This window comes from Dioscorea cayenensis, chromosome 10 (genome assembly GCF_009730915.1).
Source record: "Dioscorea cayenensis subsp. rotundata cultivar TDr96_F1 chromosome 10, TDr96_F1_v2_PseudoChromosome.rev07_lg8_w22 25.fasta, whole genome shotgun sequence".
Lineage (NCBI taxonomy): Eukaryota > Viridiplantae > Streptophyta > Magnoliopsida > Dioscoreales > Dioscoreaceae > Dioscorea > Dioscorea cayenensis.
The window spans coordinates 21,732,536-21,744,982 of NC_052480.1; the positions used below are offsets into that span (position 1 = coordinate 21,732,536).

General features: G+C 33.9%; 2 protein-coding genes across 2 annotated transcripts; one reads left to right on the forward strand and one right to left on the reverse strand.

Annotated features, from left to right (window-relative positions):
• Positions 1 to 5,456: 5,456 nt before the first annotated feature.
• Positions 5,457 to 7,288, reverse strand: LOC120270366. The gene is made up of 4 exons (XM_039277363.1): positions 7,105 to 7,288; positions 6,224 to 6,486; positions 6,037 to 6,114; positions 5,457 to 5,777 (listed from the first exon to the last, which is right to left on the reverse strand). The coding sequence occupies exons 1-4, from the start codon at positions 7,286 to 7,288 to the stop codon at positions 5,457 to 5,459; spliced, it is 846 nt and encodes a 281-aa protein (XP_039133297.1).
• Positions 7,289 to 10,279: 2,991 nt separating this feature from the next.
• Positions 10,280 to 11,466, forward strand: LOC120270160 (nuclear transcription factor Y subunit C-1-like). Its single transcript, XM_039277182.1, has 3 exons — positions 10,280 to 10,333; positions 10,466 to 10,518; positions 10,592 to 11,466. Exon 3 carries the CDS (start codon positions 10,630 to 10,632, stop codon positions 11,371 to 11,373), a length of 744 nt encoding a protein of 247 aa, XP_039133116.1. The 5' UTR covers positions 10,280 to 10,333; positions 10,466 to 10,518; positions 10,592 to 10,629; the 3' UTR covers positions 11,374 to 11,466.
• The last annotated feature ends 981 nt before the right edge of the window (positions 11,467 to 12,447 follow it).

Here is a 12,447-nt window from a genome sequence, read left to right on the forward strand (position 1 = left end):
TTATTCCTCTTTTTTAAAACTATATCTCTCATAAAAGAAGTTTTACCAAAAATATGATTTATCATCCCGGATCTTTCCAAGGATAGATAAAATTACACCTAAGATAAAACTTACCTTTTTGATAAGATCCCTTTACCTTGATGCGCTTTCCAAAATTTGTTAATCATCACATGAACCATTGAGAGGAATTTCTTTTAAACATAGTCTACCATTGTGATCTTTTAACCCTCATATCTTCTCATGTCATGTCACCAAGCTTTGGTCACATCATCATCCTAGTCACTTCTTCTTTTTGCCAAGTCATCATTGTCACGTCATCTTTCTTTGCCATGTCACCTCTTGGCTTGTCACATAATGCCAATCCATATCTTTAGACCTAACAGATAGTATTCCTGTGAAGGAATAGAACTCCTCCTGATACCTACATCTCATCTTTCCCCATTTTGAGAGGATTCTCATTCTTTAAGTTTTAAATGATGATTTTATCCCTCTCTTAATGTGCTTCTCTCTTTCTTTCACAAACTTTTTTTCAACATTCTCCACTTTATCATGCATCTAATCTCTCTCCCCATTTCAACACTTCTAACAAACTTTCTTGATCAACTTCATAGATCTGATCCCAAAAAAAAAAAAAACAACAACAAGGAGCTTGTTAAAAGGTACTAAATCTGACATTATTGATCACTTAATTTAATTTTCTTGATGTGTATTACTTATGTTGTTTTTCTCCAAATAATCAAGTTTAAATTATGCCAAAAAAAACGTTTAGCTATTTTTTAAATTTTCTTAAATCTCCTCTCCATTTGCTTTAATAACTCCCTACACATCATGTTCAAAGCTTGTATTAAATTTCCTGATTAAAACAAACTCAACAAGAAAAGCTTTGATATATATATATATATATATTTATAGTTTCATTCTGACTGACTTTATTTGTTAAAAAAGTAAATGAATCTTTATAACAATGATGATTATAATGATTTTGATGATTATTTGATTAGATTTATTAATTAAACCCAGCTTCTTACTACTATAATCTTAGGATCAGAGGGTTGGCAAATACAAACAAACAAAGATTCATTCAAAGATAATTAAGCATATATTAGTTAAACTAATGGTTTTTGGCTCCACGTAATGGCATTTATACTTATAAGTAATTAGAGTTTTTAAAAAAAGAAATGATAATCATATAAATGGCAATAGATTTACCTATCATTTCTTACATGTGATATTTCACTCTTATCTTGTTTGTTGACTCAACGTTTTGTTTGAGTTCCCTTGTATTTGCCTTGGTAGGAATTATTGATTGGTTTAAAGTGCGCGAGAGCTAAGTTGGTGTTGTGTTTGTGAACAATAGTTGCTACAGTATTATGAACATTATTTCACTGAAAAATTAGAAAACCGATGAAGTGCATGGCGTGAAGCACATCCGTGCGTCAAAGTGCACGACTGTGCTCTGGCACGATGGTCATGCTTTTCCTACTGTAGTAAAATATTGAGCAGCACTACTGTAGCTCTAACACTATAGCTTGTTAATGTAGCAAATTTTCAGGGTGAAGCACGCCAATGCTTTGCTTTTCCAACCTCAATTTAAAGGCTTTTTGTAAGCCCTAACCCTTACCCCTTCTTCCCTCTTCTTCCTCTCATTCTCTTTGTTCTCTTTTGGAGAACAAGAAGGCTTTGGATGAACGTCTCATTCTTGGTGGATTGAAGTCATCAATCTTCCTCTTTCTTTGTATTTAGAGGTGAACACTTTCTTCTTCTTTCTTTCCTTGTTCTTCTTGGTTTTGAGTTAGGATGACGGATCTAGGGTTGTGATTGAACTTGGAAGTTTGATTCTTGCTCTCTCTTGTTGCTTGATGATGTATAATTTGTAAGAAGTGTTTGTAGCTCCTTTCCTTTCAAAATTGTTGTAACCTAGAACCGTTATTACTATGGTATTACTGTATCTCCATAAGGTTTGCTTGTTTGATTGTTTTCTTAGTTGGGATTGAAGCCAATCACCCTTAGAAATTCTTTGGGAACCTTGAAACTTAGTTGCGAATCAACTCTAGACTTTGTTAGGGTTGCTTTGCGTTGTTCAACCTAGGGTTTCATTCATGTCTTCTTTGTTTAATTTTCTTCTTGTTGTTGTGTGTGTGGGTTTGGTTGGTTAGGTGGTGAAGGTTCGTTGCAAGGTAAGGAGCCGGCAGAGGAGTGACACCACCAAAGTATTTTCTTACCTAAGTGGTGAGTGGGTTAAGTTGGTTGCACATTGCTATTAGAATATTATCTAAAGATCTTTATTGCTTGAATTGAAAGTTTTCTATGGTTTAATAGTATATATTGGTGTTTTGATTGGTTTGAAAAGGAGTTTCCAAGCTATTGATTTATATACGAAACTCTTGATATTTGAAAATGATTATAACTATATGTACATTATTTGAATTAGACTAATTTGAGAAGCTCCGTTTGCATCCTTATGCTTTTGGTATTGGTGATTAAGAAAGTGGATTTTATTCTGAGATCCATTTATTGGTCCTAGGCATGGACATAATAAGATGTCACACATGATTTTTATGTCTATATTGTATTAAGTTAATATTTTAATTCATTTAAAAGGCCATCTATACTATTGATTTATACATGAAATTCTAGATATTTAAAGGAAAAATGAGAATGACTTGGAATCGAATGGCTTTAAGCATGTGAGTTTAAATTCCTTGGGATCTGGTGGAGACTTTGAGTAGAGAGAAATTAATCCAAAGTTGTGAAAGTATATGTTTTGTTGGAGAGGAGAGTTTTTGTTAAATATTTGAGGGAGTGTAAAAATATTGCTTGTGTAGTTAATTTTTAGACCTATTGATGACTGAATCTTTAATACATTGATGATGGATTATTTCAATATTTGTAAGAACCAAAGATTTATTAATTGGTTTAATGTCTAGAGGCTTGAGTATATGGTAGTTACAATTGAGATACTTAAGCAATAAAAGAAAGGAATATTGTTGATGATGGAAGCTTCAAGCATAGAAAATGTTTAATTTGATTTTGTTCTAGAGGTGGAAGTGATTTAAGATTTAAACTGGAATGTATAATCTATTTCTTTGTAAAGGTTGAAAATTTCTTAGAAGAATGATGATGGATAACATATGTTGTATAGGCTAAGTGTATGAGTGAATTGTGAATATGAAATTCATGAGTTTGACATGTATATTTGTCTTTAAGAGAAAGTTGAATCGTACTGTTAAGGTGGAAATGATTAGACATTTGATCTTATACTTGTTGTCTTAGATGAGAGATCGTATCATTTCTCGAGGATGCATCCATTGAATTTGTGAGGGTTTCATTTGCGAAATTGGTTAAGTATAATGGAAGATTGATGCAAATAAAGTTAATTAGGTTAATTGCTGGTGAAATATGATGACAATATTAAACTTAGAGACAAGGTTATTTGAGAAAAGATTCGATTGATTTCTTGTTATGCAAAGACAGAGGTAATGGCCTATTTATATTTATTTTCACTATGGTTGTCGCATACGTAAATTGGGTACTTGGAAATCAGTTACTTACGGGTTGAATGCTAGTCAGACCAATATCTATGTTTGTATTATGGGATTCCTTAGTGCATGTTAAAAGCTAAGTACGAGATATCTCAACAAGTATGCTTATTGTTTCCTACTTTGGAAAATGGTTTTCAATGCTTGGCAATGTCCCGAGTGTGGGTATTGAATTATGTTTACTTTGACATCGGCTTACATGAGAAATTCTAGAGCTTTAATTGCAAAGGTTGACAACCTTATTTTTATGTTGAGTTTAAAGTGATTTTTTTGTGAACATGCTTTATGGTATTGATTTACTTGGAAATGTTGCTTATATTCTAAATTTTAATTATTGTCCTGGTCAAGGACTAGGTGATTTGACCTGTGAAAACTGTGGATAAGGATTTCTTTCCATATATTTATTTATATTATTTTATCTCATTGGAAGCAAGAATTGACACTCTTAAGCATGTAATGCTTGTCAATTTCATTATGTGGAATGATGCTCATTACTGGCATGTGGATATTATCATGTTTATGGACCTCTTATTATTGTTGTGCTGATATTTGGTTGCACCTACGGGTGGTTGAATGTGATGGGGTTGTAACCCGTCTACTGCAGTATGGGTTCCCCTCTAGCCAACTTTTAGAGGTAGTATAGAGGACCTATTTTCCCTGTCCTCATCAGGTGGCGTATAGAGTCCTGATTTGGATGATACACTGGGAGGTCGAAGTCACTATACATAACCAGTGGACCAACGTCAAAGTTGTGAAGACTATGATGGCTCTCAACCTAGTCGCGACGGCAGCTAAGTTGGAGAGTGTTTTTAGGCAATTGCTCTTTTCTTTGAAATGAAGTCTACGCATTTCATAAAAATTATGTTTTTCTTGCAAAGTTATTTTCGAGATGTGATCTCTTGGAAAAACTTAATTGATGTTGAGTTTTATGTCTTGAGGCTTTAAAGCTCGTATTATGGCAAATTTAGTATTTGTGAAAGTTGAAATCCCCATTTGTTGCACTTGGTGTTTTATGTGCTTTATGAAATTTATATGCTTGAATTTGGTTTACTTATTGAAAAGTTTTGTTGCCTTGAGTGCAATTGTGTAAGTTTACATTTGGGTTTTTGAGCGCCAATGGTTATAATCTCGCAGGTTTGCAGTATTTTAGAATACGGTACTTTAGCCATATATTTTTGTTCCTCTTCATCCTTTGGAGGCATACCCTTATTAAGCTTCAAATGTGGACTCAAACAAAGCTTTCCCTTTGCTCTATATCTGCTTATCTCCATCCCAAGAATTTTCTTGGCTTTACCTAGATCTTTCATCTCGAACTCTTGATTCAACTAAACTTTTAACTTGTCAATCTCTACTTGCTTCTTGGATGCAATCAACATATCATCAACATTCAAGAGTAGATAAATAAAAGATCCATCTTGTAGCTTTTGAAAATACACATAGTGATCATACTTACTTCTTATGTACCTTTGTCCGCTCATGAAGCTATTTAATTGCTTATATCACTGCCTTGGGGATTGCTTTAATCCATATAGTGACTAGCTCAGCTTGCAAACCCAATATTCTTTACCTGCAACCTTGAACCACTCTAGTTGGGTTTTGTAGATTTCCTCATCCGAATCACCATATAAGAACGCAGTCTTCACATCAAGTTGAGCCAACTCCAAATTCCACTATGCTACCAAAGCCAACAAAATTTTAATGGAGGAATATTTTACAACTGGAGAAAATACCTCATTGTAGTCAACTCCCTCATTTTGTGTGTAGCCTTTTGCCACCAATCTTGCTTTGTAGCGAATTTCTTTCTTATTAGGGAATCCTTCTTTCTTCATATACACCCATTTGTATCCAACTGTCTTTTTATTCTTCGGTAGTTGTACCAACCTTCAGGTCTTGTTCTTATGAAGAGATTGCATCTCCTTATCCATAGCTTTCTTCCACTATCCACTCTCTAAGCTTCGGGAAGCTTCGGGTTGCTTCTTGAAAGTTGGAAGGAATATCTTCATCTACCACTGGAAATGCATATCCCACCATATTTGTAAAAAGATCATATCTTTGAATTTCCCGTCTCGGCTTCCTAGTTGCAATTGAGTCTGGTTGTTGTTGTGGTTCTTGAGTTAGAATCTCTTCTTCATTTGATTCCCCTGCTACTATCGGAGAATCACTTGGCACTTCTGCTTTTTTTGTTGTGTTAATCATCATCTTCTCAAATTCCACTTTCTTCGAAGTACTCTCTTCCTTCTATAGAGTGCAATTGGTCTAAATAACTTCATTTGTTAACTTCATTGCCATGAGAGACTCATCAAATGTCACGACTATACTGAAAATCACCTTCATATCCGAGCACCAGAGACGGAATCCATTTATTCCGTAAGTGATTCCCATAAACAATGCCTCATTTTGCCCTCGGGTCCAATTTTGATTCCTTAACATGATAATATGCACTATAACCAAATATATGTAAGGAATCATAATCTGTAGTAGGTTTTGCAGACCATACCTCCATAGGTGTTTTACCACCAATAGCTAATGACGGTAAACGATTGACGAGATGATGTGCATACTCCAAAGCCTCAGCCTAGAATTACTTGCCTAATCCAACATTGGACAACATACAACAAACTTTCTCTATTAATGTCAGGTTCATCCACTTTGACACCCCCATTCTATTGTGGTGTATCTCTTACAGTGAAGTGTCGGGCAATGCCATACTCATTACAAACATCAAAGAATGGATCACTCTTGTATTCTCCACCATTATCTATTCTGAGCCACTTGATTTTTCTGTCAAATTGATTCTCCACCATATTTTTCCACTTGATGAAAACGTTTAGCACTTCATCTTTAGTTGTCATGCTATACACCCAAACTCTTCTAGAAAAATCATCAATAAATGTTACAAAGTAATGCTTACCATCCAATGATGGAGTTTTGGAAGGTTCCCATGCATCTGAGTGAACATAATCCAAATACCTTTTGTATTATGAATAGCGGTGCCAAACTTCACTCTCTTTTGCTCTCCCAGAACACGATGCTCGCAAAAATCTAATTTGTAAGCCTTTGCACCTTTCAACAATTCTTGTTTCGCCAGAATTTGCAAGGATTTTCACTAGCATGTCCCAATCGCATATGCCACATCTTGGTTGCCTCCAACTCCTTATACTCCACTGAAGTTGTTGCTACTGTCCCAATAATAGTGTTACCTTGATAGTAATATAGATTATTTCTTCTAATGCCTTTCATTACCACTAATTAATGGGCCTAACATGGACTTCAAGCATCCATCTTTCATTGTTACAATTAAGCCTTTGGACTCTAAAGCTCCCAAAAAGATAAGATTCCTCTTCAAACTTGGTACATAATGAACTTCTGTTAAAATTTTCATTAATCCATCATGGTTCTTCAGTTGGATTGAATCCATTCAAGTTGTCTTTTAAGGGTCGTTATTGCCCATGTAAACAACTACTCCGTCTAGTTCTTTAAAATAAAAGAACTACGCCCGAATCCAGCATCTATTCATTTAAATAAATTGTTAAAGATGAAACAGCTAGTGAAAGTTCAACATCACTCTCATATTTAGCTATATTTGTATCTGGGACAGCTTTCTCCTTCTTCTTCAACTTGGGGCAATATTTCTTCCAGTGTCCTTTCTCATGATAGAAAGCACACTCATCTTTCCCAAGTTTGGTCTTCGAATGAGATCTTCCTCTTCTTCCAAATTTTCTGCTTTGAGAATGACTTCTTGCTACCATTGCTTCTGCTGAGATGTTCTTGCTTTCTTTTTTTTTATCTTTTTTCCTTAATTCATAACTACACAAAGCAACATACGCTTCATCAAAGGATACCTTATCCTTCCCATGAAGTAAAGCAGTCTCAAGGTATTCAAATTCATCAGGAAGGGAAGATAACAATATCAAGTCTAAATCTTCATCTTAAAAAGTTTCATCTAAATTTAATAAATCAGCTACCTGTTGGTTGAAAGAAGTAATGTGGTTATTCATAAAGGTACCTAGTTTATATTTGAAGTGAAATAATCTCTTCTGCATGTGGAGCCGATTCTGGCTATTCTTTGTCAAGAACTTATCTTCCAATGCCTTCCATAATTTGTATACAGAGGTCTCATTCTTGAATACACATTTCTATTCTCTTGAAAAGCATGATCGGATTGTTCCACAAGCTAAACAGTTGATGGTAGCCAAGTCTTTATCTTCCACTTCATTCGGCTTCTTTTCTTAATGGCTATATCTACCCTTTCCTGAACAAAGCATTTAGCACTTCTCTTTTCGACATACCAAAATGCCCAGTACTATCAAATATCTCCATTGCAAACCGTGAATTGGACATTACGGTCCTCAATAATGAAGAAGAGATTGATGTCATGGATGTATTCCCTTAGCCTAAAACTTTTGTCACCATCTCAATAAAAGTAGAGTATTCAATTACACAAAAAACCTCAAAGCTTAGGATGAACCTATCTCTGATACTACTTGTTGGGAAAACCTAGATAATTTCCCTTACAAAAACAACCCAACAATAGATAATATTGTGAAAACAAAAGAAATTAAGTAGAAATACCCAGGTAAACAATGTAATTGAATACAAACCAATACTAACGAAAATAAAAGGAACAAGCACACCAAATTTTACGCAAATAGCCAACTCGTCTCACAGCGAGAGACCACTTCACTATCTTCAAAAAAAGTTACAATTATAAGTAATTTTTCAATTAACCCCTTAAGGGAAATTCTAATTAAAGAATCTCCACCAAATATAAATAATAGAAGAAAAAAAGAACTTTTTGGGATAATTACAATTGAGAGTATATGGGCAGTTTTATAGAAAAAAAAAATCCCCTACCTCTTTCACAAATAGCCAATGTGGGATTATTCTCACTTAGCAAACAAGTCAATATATAGCATTATCAATTATAGCTTCATTTTAAATTCTATACATTTATTATTGATGATTTCTCTCAACTTATATAGCTTCTACCATTTTGAGAAAGAGTATTTTACAATCAATTTCTTCTATTTGACAAGTTTGCTTTTGCTTATATGCTCATGTAACTCATCCATATATAATATGGATTACCTAATATGATAAAATACTAAATATATTCCAAATAGTTAAGATTCCCTATTTCATGTGTATGGTATGCTGAGATGATATGCTACTACGCATATATGGCATTAATGTATACTACAACCATAATACAATAATGTAACTAAGTAACACAAGATATTAATGTATTAACGTGGGAAAATAGAAGAAGGCATCAAAAAAATTTATAATGCCTATGTCCATGAAAGAAAGAATAGTAATATTTCACTATTAAAAAACTAATTTTACAAATGGAGACAACACTCTCAAACACCTTTTTACCAAAAATTTCTAAGTACATCAATTGCTCTACACTCTCCAAAACACACTTATGCTTGTGGTGGTGCTTCTCAAATGACCAAAAGCCGCACGGAACTAAGCAACCAATGGAGGCCTAAAGTCAAAGAATGATTGCTAAGATTACATTTCATGTGTGTGTGTGTGTATATATATATATGCATATCAAGCAACCAATGGAGGCCTAAAGTCAAAGAATGATTGCTAAGATTACATTTCATGTGTGTGTGTGTATATATATATATATGCATATCAAGCAACCAATGGAGGCCTAAAGTCAAAGAATGATTGCTAAGATTACATTTCATGTGTGTGTGTGTATATATATATATATATATATATGCATATCAAAGGATGTGGGTTAAGCCTACGTGTAAGTGTAAATAAAATTGATGCATTCATACATGCATGGCAAAAACAATGTGCGCCAACACTATACGTTGATGCAAATAAAATTCAAGAAAAACCTTTAAAAATATAAAGTATGCTTACTTTATTGAGTAAAAATATATAAAAATTCTAAACTTCAACTAATATATATCAAGTAAACTAATAATGGTGATACATTTGGCTTTGGCTTTGGCTTTTTTTATTATACATTATGATATTTAAAAAAAAACTTCATTGCTATTATTTGGAGAAAGAAGCAGAACTACTTTATCTGTGAAATTTTGTTTTTGTATGGTTGACAAAGCCTAGATGTCAAGATCACCAATTATCCACACCCACAATCCTCCCACCTAGTTATTTCTTTTATTTGTAACATTAAATTAAATTCATTTTTTTTAAGCCATTATTCTTTATTGAAAACCTTTAAATAATGTGAGCAAAACATAATATTGAGAATGTTATTAATTTATTATCCAACAAAAAAAATCTTTAATTTTAGTCTTGAAAATATTTTGGTCATATGTATACAATAATTGAATAGTGGGATTGTATATCCGTACTTGGATAAAATCTTGCAATCTATATACTATTTCATTAGAATTTAATATAATTCTTTATTATCAACAATATTTAAATTTTAAATTTTACAAACTAGAATGCAAACCTATTTCTAATCTTCATTTTCAAACTACTACAATACCTTTTATAAAAGAAATCTCTTTTTCCAATAGTAGAAAACAATTATTTATTACTTTAAACCATTCCCCTCAATAACAGTCCTCTCACTCCCCCTTATGTCAGAGCACACTAACTGTCAACCCTTCACTTCACTTTGAGTTTATCACCTTCTTCTCCCTCTCTCTCTCTGCCTTTCTCTTTTTCACCATCTCTTTGTCACTATCACCTCTCTCACTTATATATATATATATATATATAAATGAATAATACATCTATCTCTTATCTTCTCCATCCATCAAAAGAGCTCTCTCTATCTCTCTCTGCAAGATAAGGTTCTCTTCTTCTTCTTCTTCTTCTATTTCTCTTCCTAAATATCCATTCCATTCAAAGTTTCTTTTTCTTTTTTTTTTTAAAAAAAAAAAAGAAAATTTCATTTTGATTCCATGCTCTTTCTATGTGTTTAGGTTGAAGAATCAGATACCATCCTCTTCAAAAGCAAAGGGATTCATTCCTCAAGGTAATAAAGAACTGTACTATTCATATATTCTTTGTCCTCACACATCCTACTCATAATCTTCCTTCTGCATCAGATCTACAGAAATACAAAAGAAAAAAAAAACACAAAAAAATGGAGAACCAGCATGAACAACAACAACAGCAACAGCAACAACAACAACAACAAACAGTACAGAATCAACACCAACAACATCAAGTGCACCCATTTCCACAAACACCATTCCATCATCTGCTCCAGCAACAGCACCAACAGCTCCAAATGTTCTGGAACTACCAGAGGCAGGAGATAGAACACGCCACTGATTTCAAGAACCATCAACTGCCCTTGGCAAGAATCAAGAAGATAATGAAAGCTGATGAAGATGTCCGAATGATATCGGCCGAGGCGCCGATACTTTTCGCCAAGGCGTGTGAGCTCTTCATTCTTGAACTCACCATCCGGTCATGGCTTCACGCCGAAGAGAACAAGCGCCGGACTTTACAGAAGAATGACATCGCCGCTGCCATCACCAGGACCGACATCTTCGACTTTCTTGTGGACATTGTGCCGAGAGATGAGATCAAGGAGGATGGTGGTGGGTTAGGTATGGGTGGCGCCGCAGTGAGTGGTGGACCAGGTGGCGCCGCCGCCGCCGCCGGAGTGCCTTACTATTATCCTCCACCGGCAGGAATGATGATGGGGCAACCGGCGATGGCTGGAATTGATCCTGGGATGTTTGTGCAGAGGCCGTGGCAGCAGATGTGGCAGCCGGGGATGACCGACGAGGGACCAGGGTTCGCCGGAGGACCTCCTCCGGGGTTGGATGGTCAAGGATATGGTGGTGGAGGTGGTGGTGGTGGTGGTGGTGCTCAGTGAATGATAGAAGTTCATGTTGTTGTAGTTTGTAGTATGTAATTGAATCCTTTGTGAGTCTTGTGACCATGCTAATATTACCATGTATTTTTAGCTTGTTTTCTTTTTTTTAATGACTTCCATCAGGTTTAGAAGTTTTAAATGTGTTCATCTGGCCTGATTTTAGAATCAGGGTATTTTTTAAATGTGTCAGATTATGATAAGAGAAAATTAGAGAATAACTTTGTTCTGAAATCATGGGATATGACTTTTTTAAATTTATACATGTATAAAAAATCTATTTTTGTTTGCGTATCTCTGTTTAATTCTTTTTTTTTTTGGCAATACATAAACCACACATATAAACACGCATATATTTTATTATTACATTTCAACTATGTATCGAGAGAGATTTGAAACCTCAATCTCTCATATTAGAGTCAAATGTCTTAACCACTTGGCTATCATTACAGTGGTTATATATACATCTCAAACATGCATTAGGAGTGAGTCAAACATTCAATCTCATATGTAGGAGTTGAACTCTTAAATGGATACATTTTTTTTAATTTAATGATTTGTATATCTTTGAAAGATGATGTAAAATTGATTAACAAAATCTTAAAATAAAATTATTAGTTTTTGTTGTTAGAGGTAGTTTAGAAATTTAATATTATAGTTCTTTTCTAATTTTAATATAATTGTTTATTAGTTCCATACTAAATTGGTTGACTGACGAGCCTTAACGGCTCATAATGCAATACCACAAGCCCAGCGCTTTGGGTAAAAAAAAATTGACTCAAAGAATAAAAGCAAATTCTCAATTTTTGAGTAAATACATAATTACAATGCTTTGGAGGCAAAATAAATAATCATATATATCTTTAGACGTATTAAAAAAAAGGGCTTATATTCAAATAAAATAAATTTAACAAAAATATTATATATATATTCTTTAAATTTGTCTCAGAATGTACAGTATGCCTGTACTAAGCATTGTACGGTTTGCAATCCACCTCGGTAAAAAAAATAGAAGTACGTTTTTGGAGGTGTCCATTCATACTAAATGAGTATATATATATAATGGAATTATCTAAG

Excerpts from the sequence above, each read along its gene's own strand:
- LOC120270160 (XM_039277182.1), top strand. The coding sequence starts at position 10,630 with ATGGAGAACCAGCATGAACAACAACAACAGCAACAGCAACAACAACAA.
- LOC120270366 (XM_039277363.1), bottom strand. The coding sequence starts at position 7,288 with ATGGTAGCAAGAAGTCATTCTCAAAGCAGAAAATTTGGAAGAAGAGGA. Across the intron at positions 6,487-7,104 it reads AAATATAGCTAAATATGAGA|ATGCATGGGAACCTTCCAAA; the intron begins GTGATGTTGAAC and ends ATGTTCACTCAG. Across the intron at positions 6,115-6,223 it reads GCATTGCCCGACACTTCACT|GCTGAGGCTTTGGAGTATGC; the intron begins GTAAGAGATACA and ends AAGTAATTCTAG.